We start from the raw sequence: 21337 nt of genomic DNA, 5'->3' as shown, positions 1-21337 counted from the left end.
TGTTTGGCTCATTTTGGATGAAATTAATAGTAACCTACACTCCATTGACCATCAGTGAAATTTTTTGTCTATAAAGAGAGCCTTGGTTCTTGTCTAACTTGGCCACTGCCTCTTACACAGTAGAAGCCTACATGGACTCAGACGAAGTTGACTGTCAAGCCTGTCTCTCACTGCTATGAGATGCCCAAGGGAAAATGTGGTCTACTGTCTATTAGGTATAACCACTCATGCAATCCATGTTTTTAAAAATATCTGATATTTGTAAGGATAACATAAAATCTCATTGCGAGATGAGCAGCTTCATTACACACAGTGATACAGCAATTGCAGTCTACCGGGCTACAGACAGTCCTTTGAAGGGCAGTGCATTCCGCACCACACAGGAGATGCACAAATTCAAAGTTACATGCAATTTTTTCTCAATGTATGTGACGGAGCAAGGGGAAGTAATGACAGCTATAGCCTGTGTGCAAATGGAAAAATGAGCACACCTCTAATATCTTTAGCTTTCATTTCAGTGCTAGCTAAATGCTTTTGACCGTTGGGTGCAAGTGGTGAATGCACCACCTGTGTCTTTGTCTTTTTGCCAAGGGGTGAAATTACATTACAGTGACACGGGCTGCAACACCCTGGGTAATGGCACAAGCACAGAACATTGCTCTGTCATCAGATCACAACATTTTGCAAATATTATGATTTTTTAAAATTCCTGTATGCACGTGTTAAAAATGAATCACCACTCCACTTCCAATGAAGACCTAACAAACTGCTTTTGAGCTCTGCTATCTGCCCCTAACAGATGAGTTTCCACTTCTGTATCTGTAACATTTGTAAGAGGAGTTCTGTATTTCACAGTTGATGTTACCATTAGCACATAAGCCTCCACATGCCCTGGTCAGATTCATGGTCCCATGTTCTTAGTCAACTGACTATTAAGATCAAGATCTTGGAGCAGGGACAGAATCTGATCTACTCTATTCTTCTCTCCCACACTCTCCATTTATTTGCTGATGATAAATCGTCCCAATACAATGAAAGGGTTTGCTACAGTATGTTCTACAAGGATCCAAAGCACTTTTGTAAGACCCTTATACATTAATAAAGTGAAGGTCACACCAGGATTAGTTTCACATAGAGTGGTAAACTCAAAACTTAATCAAACGCATACTTTGGATTTGCCCACAAAAATCCCACCATCTGTTACATTAGAAGAATGCTTGGGGAAACTGCAAAAGACATGCTCTTCTAGAGGGATGTTTGCTGAATCTAAACCAGTAAGTAATTTTGCAACTGACGCAGAACCAAAATCACAGAATCAGGCACAAGTCCCAGTGTATATAAACCCCAAGCATGGGACCTGTGAATTGTGTGGTAACAGCCTCAGCGGCAGGATCTCCATATATTTGAACAATCTTGGCCATTTTCTGCAGAAAGGCAGAGCAACTACTAGATGACAAGAGTCCTTTTTCAGGTAAACGACCTTTTCTGTCAACTGGGAAGAATTCCCTGCTCCCTCCCATTCCCCCTCCATCCAGCTTATCTGAATCACGGCTCCAATCCCCTGCTAAAGGCTACCAGTGCCTGTAATAAAATAGCATGGATGATTTGAAAACAGCAGACCCTCTCCTCAGGACCTGACCCACTGAATTCCAGCAGAGCTGTTGTCTCTGCACTGGCAGCCCAGGGACAGCAAAGGCAAGGGTCACCTGTGGGGACTGTCCAAGAGTCAGTGGTTCAGAGGGGCAGAAGTCTCTTTAACGGAAATGTGTGGAAGGAGAAGATGCAACTACCTTTGGGAAGGTTTACATCTGTCACTTTTTCCATTTTGCAAAGCCGCAAAAAAAATGGGTGTAGGTGGACGGCTGAACATTGCTCTTCTCAAAGGCCTCCTCCTGAAATGAGTGCCTACGCTCTAACACTGACTAAGCCGCAGGGCTTTCCTTCTGATCTAATTAGATAATGATACCGCGATACAAAAGGAGAGGTTAATCTTGACTGTATCTTCAATCTCCTTTCCTTGTGTACAGTTGTAAACACCTTGGAAGCACTTGGAGCCACTTATTCCTATGTGTTTTAGCATCAGCAGTTGCACAGAATGGCTACAAATGTGGATAATTAGGGGAGCTGGAGGAGACAGGAGAGACAATCTTTTAAAACACGCTGGGAAATTCACACAAATCCTGAGGTGTATTAGTGCCAGTCTGGATAGCAAAATAGACGATGACAAAAACGCAGCTCTTGCCACCTCTATTCCACTCCCCTCATCCCTGTGAAGAGGAGATCACAGACCACTCCTGCTCACACCTCTGAGATTTGTCAGATGTAAGGGGTACGCAGCATGGATCCTCTCGAGCCTGACCACAACCAGACAATATTCTCATCAGCCCTTTCCCTTCCCCACATCAGAGGTGCTCAGGAAAGGCAAATGCAGCCACAAGGGAACATGGACAGCCACTGCATGCCCAGAGCTGTTTCTGGGAAGTGCCCTCCATTTGCAGATCTCAGGTGCTCACCCTGTTGTTTGCCTTCCCCGGCGCAGTCAAGGGACTTTTCTAGCCCCCAAGAAAAACATCCAGAAGAACACCTGTACCAGATTCCTGTTCTTTGCACCACTGTCTCAGTGGCTCTTGCAAATCAAACCACACGTTCCCATTAGTTTATATAAAACCTTGGCATTTTCCTTCTGCTCTCCAAGATACACGTTCCTTCCAGTTTTCTGTCACCAGCAAACCACTATTCAAACAAACAGAAGTAGCACACATTTATCTGGTACGTAAGCATACTTTACACACAGCAGGAAAGTGAGTTGCAATAACGCTCAGATTAATAAAAAAGGAAATTCAGACAACAACGTCGCCAGTTATAAACAGGGAAAATTGCCCAAACAGGTATGAACTGGACCCACCATTGATATACATACGAGAGCTCCAACACATTCTTTCTTACAACTTCTAAAGAAAACAAGAACAAAGCACAAGCAATCTGATTACGAGAGAAATCACTGAGAGCAGAAAATTACTCAACTTATGTAATGCAATAAGCCCCTATTGAAAAGCATCAGCAAAACGCTGTCTTTTCTTTATACCATTCTTTACACCACTGGCACTCAGGTGGACAAAACAGCTTCCATTTTACAGTCATTTTTCCTGCTATTTTAGCTTGTTACACTGTTAATGCAGTAGCAACAGACTTGAACCACTTCTAAGCAACCGATACTCTTTTGCTTTTCATTTTTAAAAAAATCAGGTTGTTACTGCTTTTCTATAATTATACCACCTTGTCACTACAAAGGAGGAGGAATATACACCTCTATAAAAATGTTATCTTCAAAATATTTGTTACAGTGATACACAGCTAGTTTTGGTACATAAAATAAATATACCCAAGTGTATGGGTGTATGTGCATATATACACATATATATATGAAAACAGAGATAATATGTATGTATACATATACTCACACACTTATATTTAAACATATCTATATAAATATATTAGATTTATCTATATACACACATTATATTTAATATATATATAAAAAATAAAGACAATGCACATACAATATACTCATAGATTACTAAAAAGAAAATTTGGAAATCTTGGTAAGAAGCAATATATTACTCTTTGCACTCTGAAAGGGGGGCCTCTGATGCTCTTAGACATGCCTAGATTGGATGATGTCTGCTGGTGCATTTCCACCAGCATACAAACATGCCTTGCATTCTCTCATTTGTAATGCTGAATATCTGGACAGGAGTTGGAATCCAAGTTAGGACAAGTTTTCTTAGGTTAAAACTGTGGGAGATGGGAGGGAGTGGGAAAAAGATGAGCTTTGCTTTATTACGCTGGTAGTCAAGTCTAGTTTGGCCCGAACAGCACACTGGTTGGCATTCAGCACTCTTGACATTTCACGTGAACTGCATCAGCTTCTCTATTTTTTAGAGCTCAGTCTTAGCATTAAACCGTACTACTGAGTGAAAAAGTGTCTTTTAGGTAGTAGGCCATACTCCTCCTTCATCAAGCTTTATTCATTTCAGTTAATTTATACCAGGATGAATTTGGCCCAAAATGTACTATTGTAACACAACGGCCCTGGCAGGCTGTCGATACCTATTCCTTGGACAAGCTCTATCTGTTACGCCATTGCGCTGATTTCAAGGTTCATTTGGCCGTGTACTTTTAAAGCGGTATAGTATGAACGTCTGAGCTGAACCGCACATTGGCCTCAAAGTCAGTTTTATTTATTGCAGAATGTGTGCCACTTTCTCCCCCAACTCACTTTCCTTAGCCAGTTTATTTTTGCTACCTGTCAATAAGAAACAAATGCTGAGTATTAAAATGCCACAGCCATGCCCCGTATGGGAAGGCCTGCTTTGTTTTTACTTACCTGTTTGTTTTTATAATGTGTACACAGCATATTTAGAGTACATGGCATTCAGGAGAACAACGCTAATGCTTCTGTTTGGAGGATAAAGAGTAAATATGTTAAGTATTATTATGCATATTCTGGAGTTTCTTTTAGTGTCCCCAGGTGTCCTACTATTACTGGACAAGACACAATCATTCTCTATGAACACCTAATCTTACAGTAACCCCAGGGTTCATGGAATTGTGACTCCTTCAGGTAATGTATTTGTCCTTGAGGTTTACATCGTCATTTTCCCAGACAAGAAATCAAATAGTCAACCTTCTTCAGGAATGTCTGTCAAGCTCCTCTGACTGTTTTTATTATAGCTGCTCGCACACACAGTCATAACTCAGCCTTTAAGACAGCAGAACCTGATTTATTACAATCATAAATGGCAGCAACTAGATTCCCTGTTTGCAGTTACTCACAACTTTCCTGAAACTTTCACACGCGAGGGTAAGAACATGCTGCTGTGAGTTCCACTTCAATGATGATTTACATCACAGGTAAACTTCCCATAGGCTTAAAAAATAGACTGGCCAGGCACACTATTTCATTTGTTTTTCAACAGAAAGCTTAGAAAAATCAAATCAGCCAAGAAGGTCTAAAAATGGTCTTTGGTCAGTTACTTTACAAAGGGCCAGTCACATTGAGCACAGAGACCGAGTCGAGGCTCCGAGGACCAACCCCACTAACCTCCCCAGTGCAAACGCAGCCCCCTGAATCAGCCACTCTGAAGACGCTCAAAGGAAAAGGACAGCACCGCTGATCCTGGAGGAAAGACCAACAAGATGTGTCAACAGGGAAACTCTCTACCTGGAACACCGTGCAAGCGAGAGCAGCCGACAGCCTGCAAGGGAATAGGACCTACTATGCCATGCAGGGGGAAGAGAAGTTTGGGATGGTGTAAAACCAGCCATGGGGTGGGTATGGGAATTACAGAGAGGGAGAAATACTCATCACAGGATGTTTAGGGGAATTGCCAAAGGCAGGGAAAGGGATGCATCAAGGACTGAGAAGGAACAAGCCTGAGAAAATAGATAGGAAAGGGGAAGAAAGAGGCCAGACGCTTGTGAACAGGCAGCTGGTCAGTACACCTATCTGACAAAGCCCTGCCCCTGATCACCGCAGTCCAACCTGTACTCCTGCTAAACACTACTCCCAACTATCTACCGTGTGAATGCACTTCTCGACTGCGAGCCCGTGTGTGTGAATGCTATCAAATATCATGATGGTCTCACCACTGGAGCGAGAGGCTGCAAGCCTGAGGGCTTGTAGATCCAAGTGCCAACAACTGGAGGTGACCAGAGTCTGGGCCAATGATTGGATTGACAGAGTGTCCAAAACCCACTGGTGGAGAGACCTGTCCTGTGTACGTGTACAACCCACAAGCAGCCAGCAGAAAGGAACAGCAGAGAGCAATTGGTGGTGGCCAGGTTTGCACAAGTGCTGCCTGTGTTTAGGTGGGTGCCATAAAGACACTTCTGTGCTTGTGCAGGTCCATATGGCTGTCTGAGTGTATGGCACATATGGACATGTGCCTGTGCCAATTGGGAACATGTGCCCTGACTCGTTACTCACTGGGCCTGTAAATACAGAACTGAGGTTGCCAGGCACCAATTGGGCTGGGGCAGGAGGAATCCATGTGGGTCCTGAAGCCCCATCAGATGCGGCTACTGCCAATAGTCTTGTTTTACAATCATCACAATTAGAAACTCTTGCAAACTTCTTGTGAAGAGCTCACAGTTCCAATTACAAAACAGATCTGACCCAACTGGTTTTCAGAAAGGTCTCTGATCCAGCATCTGCACGCTTAATATTTATCTACTGTCAACTGGATCCTCTGGGGCAATTTCTCCTTCAAAGAATTCTCCAAGATTCAGGGTCAAAACTAAAACCCAAGAAAGTAACTTTTCATGGCCAGCTGTGCACAGATGCATCCCTCAACATTTTTCCTTGTCTTTCTGACTCTCACATTTCTCTGGTAGTAGCATATGACCTTCACCTCCCCAAGTACAGAAGGAAGAGGAACTCAGTCTCAGATAGCCACCCACAGGCTCCAGCTTTATAAGCCTCTAATAGTTATTTTAGGCAGCTGGGCCTCAATATTCATATTCAATAAGCTGGTTGAAGTTCATGGCTTTTTGAATCATAAAAAAATAACTGCACTTCCTCCAAACAGCAAATATTTACCTTCAATCCCCTTCCTTTTAATTGTGTACTCATTTAACAATTCTAGCCCTGCCATGCTGGTGCTATTAGTGTGTTCAGTTTCAGAAGCACTTGAGGCAATAGCTGGATCATGACTAAAAAAGTTTTACTCACCACGCTCTGTCAGTGCAGCCTCATCCACTTGACTGCTTCCACAAGCACAAAACAAATGCAACAGGGCAGAATTTAACTCCACTGCTTAACAAGAGTATTAAAACCTTCAGATTTTTTTTTTCCTTTAAATTTTGTATTACCTAGGTGCACCACTTCATTTGAAATTCCTTTCTTCTCTTGTCTGGCATAAAAGCCTACCCTCTCAAGATCAGCAAGAGACAGAGCAGAGGTCCCATTCCCATTTACCCAGGAACCTGACCACTGCATGCTCCATCTTCTCCTCTCGTGTGTAGCAGATGTACTGCAATTATAAACAACATTTGTTATTATTCTAAACATGCAATGCAGGAAGAAATATGATTCTTACGCAAAAGATGTAGGCTGTAGATACTAGATGAGAGGCAGATGGTAAATTATCTTGTAAAGCCAAGGTCTCTGCCATTTATTTTTCTCTGGAACAGATATGTAATGAAAAACAAACAACTATGTAATTCCACATACTTCTTCCTGATAAGAATTTGGATGGCTTCATCCCTATCCTCTCTGAAGAGAATTAAGTCTTCAGAGTGCATCTGTTTCTCAAACTGAAATCAGCAAAGTCTAAATGAACTGTAAATGAGAATACAAGCCTAACAGCGACAAGAAAGTACAATTGGGAAACAATTACAAAGGTTCCTGCAGCGTGACTCAAGACATATTGCAGCATGCATCTCCAGCCACATCATTTCCTAGACAGAATTATTTTGTCCTCATTCCAGAGACACTTACACAGCACTAGTCCTTCTGTATTTTATACTACCACTGACATTCTGTATCAAATAATCATTCTTAAATCTTCTTTCCTAAGAGACGAAGTATCAAAAGGCCAAATTAAACTCAAACATCTGCACTAAAGCACACAATTCACACGGGAGCCATTTTCAAATATCTGAATCATCACCAATGGGATATTTCAACAGGCTGCCTGATAATTATTTCCGGAACAAATGAAATATGTAAGAACATCTACTTGTAGGAAGCTATTGAGATTCAAATAGTTACTGAAAACAACCAAAATTGCTTGGCCTTCTATGTATGTGCTGTGACCCTTTTCCATCATACTTAACGTGCTGTTTTGGGGATGAACAAGTTAAAGAATTGGTAGTAACCAACAAGTTAAAGAAAAGGGCAGTAACCCTTCATACATATTTTATTATACCGTAACTTCTCTTCATGTATTTGAAAGTTGGTGAAAAAGTGACTACATTTGGATGGATTTGGGGATCCTCAGTCTTTCCATTTCCTAATTAACACAGGCTTTGATATCAAGAAGAAGATGCCTGATACAGCTTGGTCCTGGGCTTGATGAGGACTCTGCCAGTCCTAGGCACTACAGCTGTGCTTTCATACTAGAGAACCAAATTTTCCACATGGTACAGTCTAAGTAAGGGTTGGTGGTTTTGCTGTCCTCTATACCAATGGTGTTAAAAATTGCTAGCTTCTAGGTTCAAAGCCAGCACAGTGGGCAGGCAATCTGAACCACTAACATCTCAGCTTGTTATTGTCCCAACGCTTTTGATAGAGAAGAAAGACAGACCTTGTGTGGAAGTCTCTTGATACAAGATTTGGTAATATAAATTGCATGCGGTGTCTTTTGGAAGTAATACCTTAAAAAAAAAAAGGGCCATTTCGTCATCTTACAAGGATGTCATGGCAAGTTTCAACAAAGCTCTTTTAATAAAAAGTTCTTAAATAAATGAATCTGACAAGAAGGTAGATGGATCGTTCCCAAATGGGAAAGCAGATAAAGCAAGAGGAAACAAAAGAGTAGGAGACAGTGGTCAATCAATGAAGAAAGCTTACCCCTGAGTCTCAGGGAATCTGTACTGGGCTATGTGCTGTTCACCTTACTCCTGAATGATTTGAAAAAGGAGGCAAATAGTGAGGTGACAGCATGAACATCAAAAGCCTGCTTAGGTTCAGAATGCAAGTGAATGGTTTTACAAAAGAAAAATCCATCAAGAGCTAGTAAACACAAAGATACTACACCTGGTTCAGGACACCTCTGAGTTGCAAGCTGCAAGAACCCCAGGAAGTATTACTACACGCCACCCTGTTCTTGAACTCTTCGCCAAGCATTCACCCTGCCTGCTGTCAGAGAAGGGACACTGGGCCACTTGGACCTTCTCTGACTTAGTACAATGGCAAACTGACCTAAACTCCCACCTTATTTTTGTCAAAAAGTCAGTCTTATGTTAGACATATATCCTTACCTACCTCAACAGTGCACAAGCCACAGAGGTTCTGGGGATAAGCCATGGCCTTTTTGGCTAATGCATTTAGGCTTTGCCTCATCTTGAGACTGAACACCCACCCTTCAGTTTGCAATGCTTTCCTTTTAAATCAAAATCAGTTCTTTCCTGTGTGCTAAACTATCATACAAATTTTGCTGGGTTTCTCCTTGCATTTTGTTTGAAGTAAGTCTTGAGATGTTAATTTTCATAGTAAGACCAAACACTGTTTTCTAATAGAGGACAGAGGTAGCCATCAGTTTAACGGGTACAGTTATGAACTATAATGCAGCTGGGTATACCCAGTAAGGGTCTGCCACATTTTGAGTAGTATCATGTTCCTTGAACTCTGTCTTCCCAAAGCCAGCCAGTTTACCTACAAGAACAATGGTATAAGGAAGTGTGAAGTAACTGATATCTTAGAGAACACATAGCTGAACTCTGAGATCTTAAATCCCCTGAGAACAAAAGACCTGCCAGGTAAGTTTAGACTCCATGGACTTCCAGAAGGCACTTTCCAACATGGCATGTAAATACACAAGTAAAAATGGACTCCAACATCATTTTTACTCTTGAGCTAGCTTCTATTCTTGGTTGCTTTTGTGATCTCTCTTCCCTTTTACTGAGGTTATGGAGAACTCTGATCAACCATTTGATGGCTGAAGCCTTCAACTGCAAAATGACTCTTGCTCCTTCTTCCTTCAGACTTCAGATGTATCTTCAGACTATGGACCGAATTCTACTTTGAAATGTGAAAAAAGTACACGCATATGATGGTGCATGCTGTCTCTACCTCCTCAACACCTTGAGCAAGAGATGACTGCTTATGGGCAGAGGACACCAAAGCATTTCATCAAATCCCACTCAGTGTACAGAAGGTTGTAGTGGAGGGCTGTCAGGGTGAGTTACAGCCAGCCCCCAGCACATGCTTACTGTGAGATGGAAACAGTGGAGACCATAGCTCAAACTCCTGACAACTCATCATCACCACTGCCATCACCACTTCCCTGGCATATACATTCCGTAATGTTTTAATTGGGAACTCTCTGAAACTTCCTTCCTTGGCCACAAGTTTTCACAAAAGCAACTAATAAAATTTTTTATACTACAACATTAGCTAGAATGAAAAACAGTCAGGTCATTGTAATGTTTAGTTTCAATAAACAATATGGCAAAGAAAAAGAAGAAAAATATGTTCTACTCACACAAAGACTCAGTGATCAAAACTCACTGAGTCAAACTCAGACACATTTCAAAAAAAAGCTTCAGGTACCAAAAAAAAGCCACCAAAAACCAAAACCAACACAACAATAACAACGGGTTCAACGTGGAGGAAAAAAGCATTGCTGAAGTAAGGTCATACTCAGCAGGGAAACAGCAGAAGGATCAGACAAAGGGGTTGACCAAGACTTGTCCCAAATAACCTCTATTTTATACAACCCATGCAAGAGGATGCTAGGAAGAGTTACATATCACTTAATAAAATGCTGTGAACAATTCCAGTAACAGTGACTACTCAGTGTATTTTTACCATCATGAGACAGCTTAAGTGTTAAAAGAAAAACTGCATGGACTTTATCAAGGTTGAAACACACATTTAGAAATCCTCTGCTAAAAATCATGTTTCATTTTCATTAAGTTTGCTAACATTTTAAGTCACTGAAAAAGAATCCACAAAATATTTGCTTAAAGAGCTTTTTACTAGTATCGCAGTTCATTTCAACCAGCTTAACTCGTTTGTTCTTTCTAACATATGGATCTTAATTTGCATACACCCTGCTCTCCGAGATGAAAACACGCTCTCAGACAAAGCAGGCAAAAATGGACGGAAACAATACAACCCATCTGTCAGAGAAAGGCAAAAAAAAAGAAAAAAAAGAACAAAACACTCAAACCTTCTCTCGGAAAGCGGGTTTTGCTCTTTACTGTTCTGCATCTTTTCCTCCCATCTTAGCAACAGCGCCTGGAGCAGCCAACCAGGGCCCAGGCGGCGGGGCGAGAGCATCACCGCCGGGTTACTGCAGTGCATTGCCCGCCAGTAACCGCGCCGGGCGAGACCCACACCGTGCATGCGGCACCTCTTCCGCAGTGCACCTGCTGGGGATGAGGACAGGCTTTTTCCGACGCCTCCAGCAAGGATTAGCAAATAATTTAGGGCAAATCCTCCCCTCTCCGCTCCCCCCCCCCCTCCACTTTTTCATTTGGGTCTTCGGATATCTCTGGGGGGTGGTGAAATCTTTTAAATGAAGTCACATAAAGGATGCAGCAAAAAAAAAGCTTCACTACATAAAAAGAAACAGGTCTGTCCAAGCACACGTACCAGAACTAATTTGTAACAGAGCACCAAAGCAAATCAGTGAAACCCAGCCTGTTTAAATCTCTGCTGATGATTTGACAGTGGGTTAAGTTTCCATCTCATGCAGAGATCAGTCTTAACATAATATACAGACCTCCTAGCTGAAATGTAGGTATCTAGCTGTTCTGATGACACTAACTCAGACTGTGACGGGCACTTTTTGCGTTTCATGAGTATCAAACAACCTCCCAAAGACTCCGTATTTCCCCATGGGACACAACGGAGCCACCCAGAATAAGCAAGGTCCTTCATTCCCCTCCTTCCACTCCTGCTGTTTAATGTGCTGAATCTCAAAGCTATGAAGCAACAATCTTGAGAGAAAAGACAGCACCTCTCTGGCTGGTTGTTTCCACAGGGTCTGAGCCATTAGAACAAACTCAAAATAACAGAAATACCACATTTTCTGCTGAGCACGAATTTCTGCATTGCTACTAAACGGCTCCATAAAAATACCCGGCTGCATTTTGACCAGCTGGAGCCCGTTCCCTCGGAGGTTACTAAAGACCAAATCCTACCAGAACTTACACTCGAACGCAGCACAAATGAGTCATTATGGTCCTAAAAATAACAACGGAGAAATTTCCAACTAAAATGTTGCCTAATTAACCATGAATACTGACAAGTATGAGAAAAAAAAAAAGTAATCCCTGAGTTGTGGAGTTTTGAAAGCCAATTTATTACTACTTTCTTCCTGGATGCACTCAAGTTATGTACGAACAGTATTTCCATTCCCATCCTACATTATAACAAAACCACCTAGAAACAATAGGACAAATGTCCTTTGGTGGGTATATAGAATGTATTTATCTTTTCAAAGTAAAGCCGAATGAATTTGACCATGACAGAAGGCTCCAAAGTACTTTTTGTGCCCTCTTTGTATTTGGGACTATCCATAATTTTATCCCCAAACCACTCATTCTGTTCAGATTACTTTACGGTGCCTTTAACAAAAATGGCAAAAGCTAAGGCACTGACTTTTCTCCAAAACTCTCTTGTGAACAGTTTCCAGGCAGTCCTAGAATTAAAACCTACATGCCTGTTAATTTTTCTATAAACTGGTAAAACCAATACACGTTTCTGTGGTTTGCATTTCAAACTGCAGTTTAAACAGGCAGTTCAGAAGCCAAGATAAGATTCACTTTCAGATCTCTTTCTCAACTCTTAAAGGCTTTGTGACGAGACACTGCAATTTAGGCCACGGTTTGTTCTCAAGCTCTGCGGATCTTGCTTTTCCTCATTTAAGAAGCCCATACTGGATCTAACAGAGGACTCTCCTATTTTTCTTCCCCTCCAAGCCAGCCAGCTCCCTCTTCCCAAAAGAAAGGAGAAGGCATTCTCGGACTAAGCGGTCCTATTATTTCCTTGTGTGCTGAAGTTTCCTTTCGCTGGCTTTGCCAGTTCATCTTAATCTTACAACACACTGTTTCTGCCTCAGCAGTCCTGCAGCTCTCTTAGGTGGATCTGGAACCTTGCTGTCCTGCAGGAGACCCCTGGCATGTGATTGAACAAAGGCTGGATTCAAAGACTGAGACACAGTTTTGGTTCTGGAAGATCCTTACCCTCACAAGATCTGGATTAAGTCACTTACCAATCTCTTTCCTTCAAAACTGAAGAAACAGTTGATTCTACCAGTTGACTGATTCCCTAAAAGCTTTATGGAGAAAACACCAAAGTATTCTGAGACCTTCTGAAACTTTCACCTCTCTAACCTTTTCCAAATTCCCATATTGCTAAGAACTCCTACTGAACGAAATGGGTCAGATACAGCTGCTTTGATCAAGGACTCACCTGCCAGGTTCCTTCCCTGTTAACACCACTGACTTCAAGAGGAATTACATCATGAATGAATCAGGTCCAGAGTCATATCAATCTTTGCTATGAATTTGATAAAACCTCATTAAAATGAGTAGAACAGCATTTATCATATAAATCTGAGAATGAAAATGCCCTTCCTTATTTTTAAAGAGAAAATGAGATTTAATATATAAATTTGGCATTTTAAGGCTGAGACATAAATCAATGAAAAATTCTGATTTGAAGTCTACGATGTCTTACTTAGCTTCTTTGTTGTTGACAAGCAATGCAAATTCACATTTCTTTGTGCTTTTAATAAAAAGTAAATGATGTTACGTACCGTGAGTTTCTTTGTCTGAACAATACAGCTAAGTACAGAACACAATGGCAGCATTACTAACTATTCCTCCTTTTGTTAATTTAGAGTCTAACCTTAATATTACTTTGCAATACCATTTTTACTGAAGGGAGTACATTTTTTGTTGTTGCTCTTTAGCTGAATTTCTCTCCAACATGCTGGCACAAATTGTCTTTGCAAGGGAACTATACTTCTACTTTTGTCATCCAACACTCATGAAAGGTTTTAACTAATTCATTACAGCCTTGGAGAAAGATGTAGAAACAGCAGAATTTTTTTCCAAGCTCCATTTCAGAATAGAAACACCATTAATTTAAATGGCACATTTTCATAACAGCATCCCTTATCGCTTATTGCCACAACCAGCACCCAAGAACAATGTGAACTGAGAGACATCTCCCACTTGTGCACACAAGTTTACTGTTTTTTAAAAATCAGTTGCATTTCCTACACTGGAATTTGTACCTTCAGGAATGTGTTTTCTGCTACCTTTCTCATAAAAAAGTTAATTTAAAAATTTCACATCACAGAAATGACAGATCTTTTTAGCACAGGGAACCCACAAGACGCATAGAGCTAAAACATCCACCAGTGTTTCAAGGCACCATATTGCCCTCTTGTTGAGCAGAGACAGATTAAAATCCATTGCAACGTCCCAGTTTCCCACTGGAGGAGAAACCAGTATGAGGCGTTCAGCATAGTTTTATGTCTAATGTATTCATCCACAAGCCCACTGGTTTTAAATTGAGATATCCCAAATTGCACACAAACAATTCTATTGCAGAACCACTAAAACGATTCAAGGAATCTGACAGTTAAGTCCTTATCTTCATTTGAGACAATTTAGACAATTCAGTTTTCTATTTCTCTAATGGAAAACCTTTTCTATTAAAACCAATACATTGTGTCAATCGCTGGAGTAGGGAACATGACTGGGAGGAAACTTTGTTTATAGAAGGTTTCTATAATCTGGCTAGCAATTCACTGAATCATAGAAGTGTTGCTTAGAAGGGACCTCTGGAGGTTGCCTAGTCCAGCCTTCTGCTCAAACCAAGATAATCACCAACATAAGATCAGGTCAGCTGTGGCTCTGCCCAGCCAAATCTTCTACAATCCCTGTCATGGAGAAAGCACACTGTCTCGGGGTGACCTGTCCCAGTGCTGTACCAACCTCCTGGTGAACGGATATTTCCTAACATCCATCATAAGCCACGCAAACTGCAATATGTGGCCATTGGCTCTTGTATACCAGCTAGCAGTACTGAAAGGAGTTTGGCTCCACTTTTTCTAACTGCCCTCTAGGTAGTCATACACCAGAATGAGACCATACTCCAGCTTCCCCTTCACTAGAGTAAACAAGCCTAGCTTCCTCAGCCTCTCTTCGTAGGTCCCTTGACCAATTTTTTACCCTTGACAGACCCTTTCCAGCTTCCCAATATCTCTGTTGATCTGGAGGGCCCAAAACTGGATACAGTATTCCATTTTTTCTCTCACCAATGTCAAGAAGAGAAGGATAACTTGCCTCCATCTGGCAATGTCCTCCAAAGCTAGCTCATTATAAGGTTTACCTTCCTTGCAGTGAGAGTACACTTTGTCTCAGCTTGGCATCAACTGTAAGCCCCTCCCCCCCCCCCAAGTCTTTTTTTAGATCCTTGGCTAGCAGAAGAGCGCCAAGACCTGCTGGCAGACAGCATGCCTCACGGGTGCTCAGAGTCTGTTCTTAGTGGTCCAAGGAAAGACATATGGTGCAAGATCAGGTGAGGAGGGAATAGGAACTCCTGCTCACAGTTAGCCAGAAAAGTTTAATCATCTCTTTCAAATCTAAGCGTAGTGACACAGTCATAGCCAGCCATGCCCTAAAGCTAAATACCACAATCGGTCCTTTTCAGCAGCAGGACATTTTGTCAGGATGTGCCACTTTGTTCAAGCCAAGTCACTCAGAAATGTCAGCAAATGCGGACAGAGGTTTTTGGTCTAGAACTCCTCGATCACTTTTGGTCAATAAGAAAGAGATTCAGTTAAAAAGGTTGAGTTTTTAAATCTTACATGAGACACTCTGGCATAGTTCCATTTCTTGGGGGAAAAAAACCTTCAACATATGAGTTTGTTCTGATAAGATAAAAAATAATTTTGAATGTATGAAAGTTGCTGCCAAACCAAGTTGTTCTCCTATGGACAGTATGGCTACATGCAATTTTAATAAAGAATTAAAAGAAGGCGGGTGTGTGCACATACAGTTTTGTATTGAAAAAACCATTAAAGCCTCAAGTTTGCACATCCCTCAACAAATGAATAACTGTATGCACAGGCTGCCCACGTACAGTAGCACTTCCATGGCCATAGATCCAGTGTTTTTCATACCACACATTTTTAGACTACTAAAGCCTTGGCATTGTGATAATGACACAATTTCCAGACAGCAGCAAGGTACTTTGTGAAACAATTTCAAGTGGAACCTTTAAGCCAGTGGATTTATAGATTCAGAGCAAGTGCAGGTATCAAGTATGGCTCAGGTGAGCAGTACATTGGCAGGGGCTTATCTCTTAGAAAGAACTAAAGCACACAACCATATCAAATTATGTTACTAAGAGAGAATTCCTCGAGGAAAAGCAATTATGTCATTTAGTACACAAAATTCTCCTGAAGATTTCAACATTTTCTCTTGGGCTTACTTCTTTTGCTAGCAGGAATCTACTGCACAATCTAATTTTCCTTTCAGAGATGACTAGTCACACACATACAAAACCCCAAAACTCGCTAGGAAACACATGGCTACACAAAGCAGATGAAGGTATAAAAAGAACAAATGCATAGCAGACAAAAAAAGGACAGAGCCACCTTACACCCACCTTTCAGAACTGGAACAGACCAAAAGCATATGAAGAAGAGAGCTGAATATACCCTCCTTACTCCCATCAGTAAATCAGCACCAGAAGAATGGTCTCAGAGCCAGCTAGAAGTGAAACTGGATTGTGAGAGGAAAGTGGTAACACTTCACTTCCTTGAGATACATCCAATATCTGTATCATTTTGGTGTGCCCTGTGTTATAGGCTGTGAACTCTTTGCTGGGTATTATTAGCAAAGCAGCTAGCAAGAGCATCCTGGTCCTTGACTAAACCTCAGGATTCAGTCCTAGCAAAAGCTAGTGATTTAAACAGTTAAAAGAAATGGTAAGCTTAGAGAGACCCATCATAGAACACCAGCAGATATGGATGGGCTGACATCCCTACAGCTCATAGCATTTCTTTCCAAACACAGAGTTTTAAGACAGTAATTTTTATCCTGGTTTCAAATGCCTTCCGAAATTCTGAGATGCTTGCTGTTCTGGAAGAGTACCGAAAAAATAACCATTTCACAAAACTGCGAATTGCAAAAGTAAAAAAAAGCATCCTCTTTCCCCCCCACCCCCATCTTTAAACTACTGCATGCTCTACCCACCCTCAACAATAAATTGCAGACATGCAGGATCACAGGACAGATATTTGGCAGCACAGCAATACTATACTTACTTCAGATACTTTAGAACTGGAAGGCAAAAATAAGGAGTTGTATGAACTACTGTATCTACAGTTTCTTGGAATGCAAGGGGCCTTACACCCCACTGCATCAGGCTCCAGGAAAGTTCCCCGATGCTGGCTGGGGGGCAGTGGGTGTATCAAGAAGCCAAGAAAAAAAACTGTGAAAACATGCTCCCTTTACTCACCTTGCTTCGCCATCCACAACAGACTCATTCCACCTATCATGACCACCCACATGGGCAGTAACGTTTGCACGTTAGCCAAAACATTAAGTTTTCCTCACCTTTCTTCCCCCACCATGGCCCTTCTTGGACAGAGTATGACAGTTCTTTAAACTCAATATTCACAGCTGGTCTGCGGGGTAGGTAGGAGAAGCGATGAGCTTCTGTCAGAGTATTGTCCACCTTTTTTAAATGCGCATTCACCAGTCGAATGTCTTGGGTATCTGTGCCATTTGAGACCACTTCATCCACCGAAACACACACTGACTTCGTCTCGGCCATGGTACAAGCAGAATTGCTGCTGTTCTAAAGGGAAAAAAGTTGGAGAATGGACAAAGTTCAGAGACTTTTGTCTAGGAACACATTTCAAAACCTTCTATATTAGAAGAACTATTATTTATAAATAACACAAGAATACAGCACAGCAATGCAGTGAAAGGGAAAAAAAATAAAACAATCTTTCATTTTTCTGCCAGTGTCTTGACAGAAGAGGTAAAAGAGCTCTTGCACTTGCAGCACACAAAGGGCAGTTCTTTTAGCACCAGTTTTCCTTCAAAGGGTATATACACAGCACATGAGTAACTTCAGAACAGAGTAGCTTTTGCATCAGATTAACACAACATTTATAAGTTCACTTCCCATTGTATTTGGTTTCTCACGCACTCAAAGAATTTGGTTATAGTTACTCTGATTCCAGGGCTTGTATTGGGACAGAGCTAAGTGGGAAGGGAGCTAGATGAACTGTTATTTGTGCAGACATTTCAAAAGACGACCACTCAAGAAGTCTAAGAGCTCTTATTCCTTTGGATCAGAATATACTTCTGTAAACGTGAAATTGCACAAGTTATATTTCTGCTAATTTTGAAATGTATTTTGTGCCTTATTTGCTCCTGCACTGATAGTTCTGGAAACTACAGTACAACTTCTTTCCTAGGTCTGTTAGGAAAGCACTGCACTTTCCACCCAAAATCCCTGCACACTTTCCTTGCTTGACAGTGATCCCTGATGGAAATCTTATCAGCTACATAAACATATTAACCCTTGCTCCAGTACTTGCACCGTTGACACTGTAAGGTCAATGCTTTAAGCTTACAGCCCTACCTCTTACTACGCTTTGCCCATTGTAGCACTCAGTGCAACTCCACTCGGCGTTTTTTGGACTGAATCTCTTTCCCCTCCTCTCCTGACCATGACAATGGCCTGCCACCTGCCTTTCTCTTCTTTTTTATTATGCACAAAAAATCTGAACTTTTTCCACTCCTTTTACCTGCATGAGCATCTTGCACCAATATCAACAGGATCAGTATAAAGCCAGAAGTAAAACAATCATGAATTTTCTTCAGCTAAACAGAATTTTTAACAGTTCAGAGGTTGTTCATTGCCAGCTGCTGTTTGGAGTATGTCATAAGCAGGGCCCAACATCTGCACAGTTGTCTATTAGAAAATCCAGTATTTTTAATGTAGATCTGTATTGGAAGAGACTTCTGTAGCCGGCTTATGTGCTAGGCTTTTCATGCTGTCACATCTGCCCAACAATCTACATGTCCCCAGAGGTATCTCTTGGAAAGCATATGTGCTTTTCAAGGCATCAGTGTTGAACACCCTCAAATAAAGAGCTGTAGGTCATGCCACTGTCTCCCCCTACTTGTCCTCCTATGCAACCAAGAAGTCACATTGCCTCCTTTTCACTGCGCCATTTTTACCCTCCCTGTCATGGTTAGTGGTCTTCCCATTTATGTCGTAAAAGCAGTGCTGCTCAGATCAGTCACTTGTCATGAATGCTGATGAAAAACATTAAAAAAAACAGTCCTACATAACCACTATATAGTTAGTGTCTTCAGGTTTTTCAAGCACAAATCCCAAGTTCTGGATGCGAAAATTAGCTCCGCTTACCATGTATTCTCAAGAAAGCGATTTCAATTGTGCTCTCAACTTACTCAGAGGTCAGGTATCCAGTAACACTTACTCCCAATTTCTTAAATAGTTGAATGTAACGGCATGTAATTTGAACATAACAAGAGTAATGTGAAACACCTTAGAACTGAACAATTGAAGTAGGGGAACCTCCCTCTTCCCTAAAAAATATGAGAAGGCGAGTTAACAATATTCTTTCCTGAATGTTTTCAAGGCTTACTTGGGCACTCATAAGCTGTTTGGTCCACAGGAACCACGGAGCACCTTCACACGTCAGAGGGAATATCCAAAAACGAAGACTCAATGAGCAGGTCACCTTGAGTATCCAGAGGATGGTCAGAGCTTCCCCAGGTTAGATCAATTCAAAAGGAAACCTCCTTTGGACAAGGTCCTTGTCTCTGTCTACTCAATCATCTGTGAGTACAAGGCCAGAGACTTTAGCTCCTGGTACATTAAACAAACCATTTCAATCACCCAGTGGACCGAAATGCCTGTTTTCAGTAGATGGTGACATAGTCCTGCCAGCCCTCAGCCACATGCCTGCCTCTCCCAGGGACCACCTGCTATGGGAGAAGGTCCCCCCTGAGCGCCTGGCACAGCAAAACCGGCTCCCGGTCGTGGGATCACCTCGGCTTGCTAAGAGGTGGCTACGACTGCCACAGACTGACCCGAGCCCTGCGTAACTGCTCTTCAAACACACCTGAACTCCCTCTGTACATCCACTTAACACCAAACAACCGTCCGTTTCTCCGCTGACACACCGATCCGTACGCACAGCCCTGCATCCCAGGCTGCCGTCCATCCCAACCCTGTGCACCGCACACGAAGAGCTTTACGTTCTCAAAGGCTGCGCTCCCCTCTTCGTTGGTTTCACAGTTTTATTTCCCATACACTTTTATTTTGCCCCTAAGGAGCTGGACCGCTTCCCGGTGCCCACCGTGCGCGGCAGCAAACGCCCGCCCGTTCGCAGGGGCAGGACGGTCCCGCAGGCTCGGCCCGCTCCTTCCCCAGCCGCCTCCCGCTCACCGTGTATGTCCCCCCCCCACCCCAGCTCCCGCCCCGGGTGTAACGCGAAGGTTACGGTCCCTCCGCAAATCTGTTTTGAAAGCGACGGGGCGCAGCGGCGCAGGGAGCATGCTCGGAGCGGCGCTAATCCCCCGGCCTGAGCTACAGCCCGGAGGTAACCAGCGGTCAAGCCCCGCCGTGCGCCGCCGTCCCCTCGCACACCCCCGCCGCCCATCGGGGGCTGCCCCGCACCCCGTACCTGGCAGCCCGCGGCGGGACGCAGCCCCGCGTCCACCGACCGGCCCCGGTTTTCCCTCAGAGAGAGCGCGAAGGCGCCCCGCAGAGCCCTCGCTCCGTGCCCCCCAGATCCACACCTCGCCCGCCCCGGCCGCGCAGCACCCCCCGCCCGCCCCTCGCCGCGGCCCCCGCGGAGGGAGGCGGGGAGGGCAGGGTGCTCCTTACCAAAGCGGTGCCCAGGGAGAAAGCCGCCATCAGACATACCATGTGCCCCGCTGCCCGCCCGGTTGCTGGCGGCGGCTCCCGCTCCGCCGGCGCCGCGCGGAGCCCTCCGAGTGCCGCCTCTCCGCCCCGACTGGCTGCGGGAGGGAGGCAGGCGGTCAGGGAGGGAGCGGCCTCCCGCCGCGCTGGGACCGCCTCCGCCCCGGCCCCCGCGGACCCCGCCGCGGGGCTGGTGGAGCCGGCGGGGCGATGCCGGGGGGCCGAGGGGACGCGTCGGCAGCGTCGCCCGGTCTGCGGGGCGGGCGCTTCGCCAGGGGACTGGACGCTCACTGGGACGTCACTGAGGAGGGCTGCCGGGCGTGGCCGCCACAGTTGTAACTGACAGGGCTCGCAGCCCACCTTCCTAACGAGCTCCCGGAAGGGACGCGGGCTGGCATTCCCTGAGAAGACGGGGAATCGAAGTGTTACTAATACTTAAGAATTTTTTTAATCATAAGATGATAAGTTTAATAAGATAGGTATACTGGGAAAAAGGGGTACTGTGTTTGCTATAGAGTCTGCAGAGTTAGCCATAGGATGTTAAATTTTAACAGGTTACCGTGTCACCGAAATCGGGAATAAAACCTCTTAACACCAATGTAGCATTAAGAAGCAGGCACACCTTTATTGCAGCTGGGCGGCACGGGGAGGTAGTCCCTCCAAAAACCG

General features: G+C 43.3%; 1 protein-coding gene across 4 annotated transcripts in view; it reads right to left on the bottom strand.

The window, feature by feature from the left end:
* Positions 1 to 20862, bottom strand: part of ABCG1 (ATP binding cassette subfamily G member 1) — a 56832-nt gene extending 35970 nt beyond the window's left edge. Inside the window, exons 1-3 of one of the 4 annotated variants that reach the window (XM_068422039.1) lie at positions 20633 to 20861; positions 19386 to 19579; positions 17314 to 17557 (exon numbers count right to left, since the gene is read on the bottom strand). In XM_068422039.1, coding sequence (XP_068278140.1) covers positions 17314 to 17557; positions 19386 to 19397 — 256 coding nt within the window. In that variant the 5' untranslated portion in view covers positions 19398 to 19579; positions 20633 to 20861. Of the gene's footprint in view, positions 1 to 17313; positions 17558 to 19385; positions 19580 to 20632 lie in introns of all 4 variants that reach the window. The other 3 variants (XM_068422031.1, XM_068422028.1, XM_068422048.1) reach the window with 3 other exon arrangements.
* Between the last annotated feature and the right edge of the window lie 475 nt (positions 20863 to 21337).

Source organism: Nyctibius grandis, chromosome 2, assembly GCF_013368605.1.
Source record: "Nyctibius grandis isolate bNycGra1 chromosome 2, bNycGra1.pri, whole genome shotgun sequence".
Lineage (NCBI taxonomy): Eukaryota > Metazoa > Chordata > Aves > Nyctibiiformes > Nyctibiidae > Nyctibius > Nyctibius grandis.
This window is presented reverse-complemented; position numbering and strand designations above follow the sequence as displayed.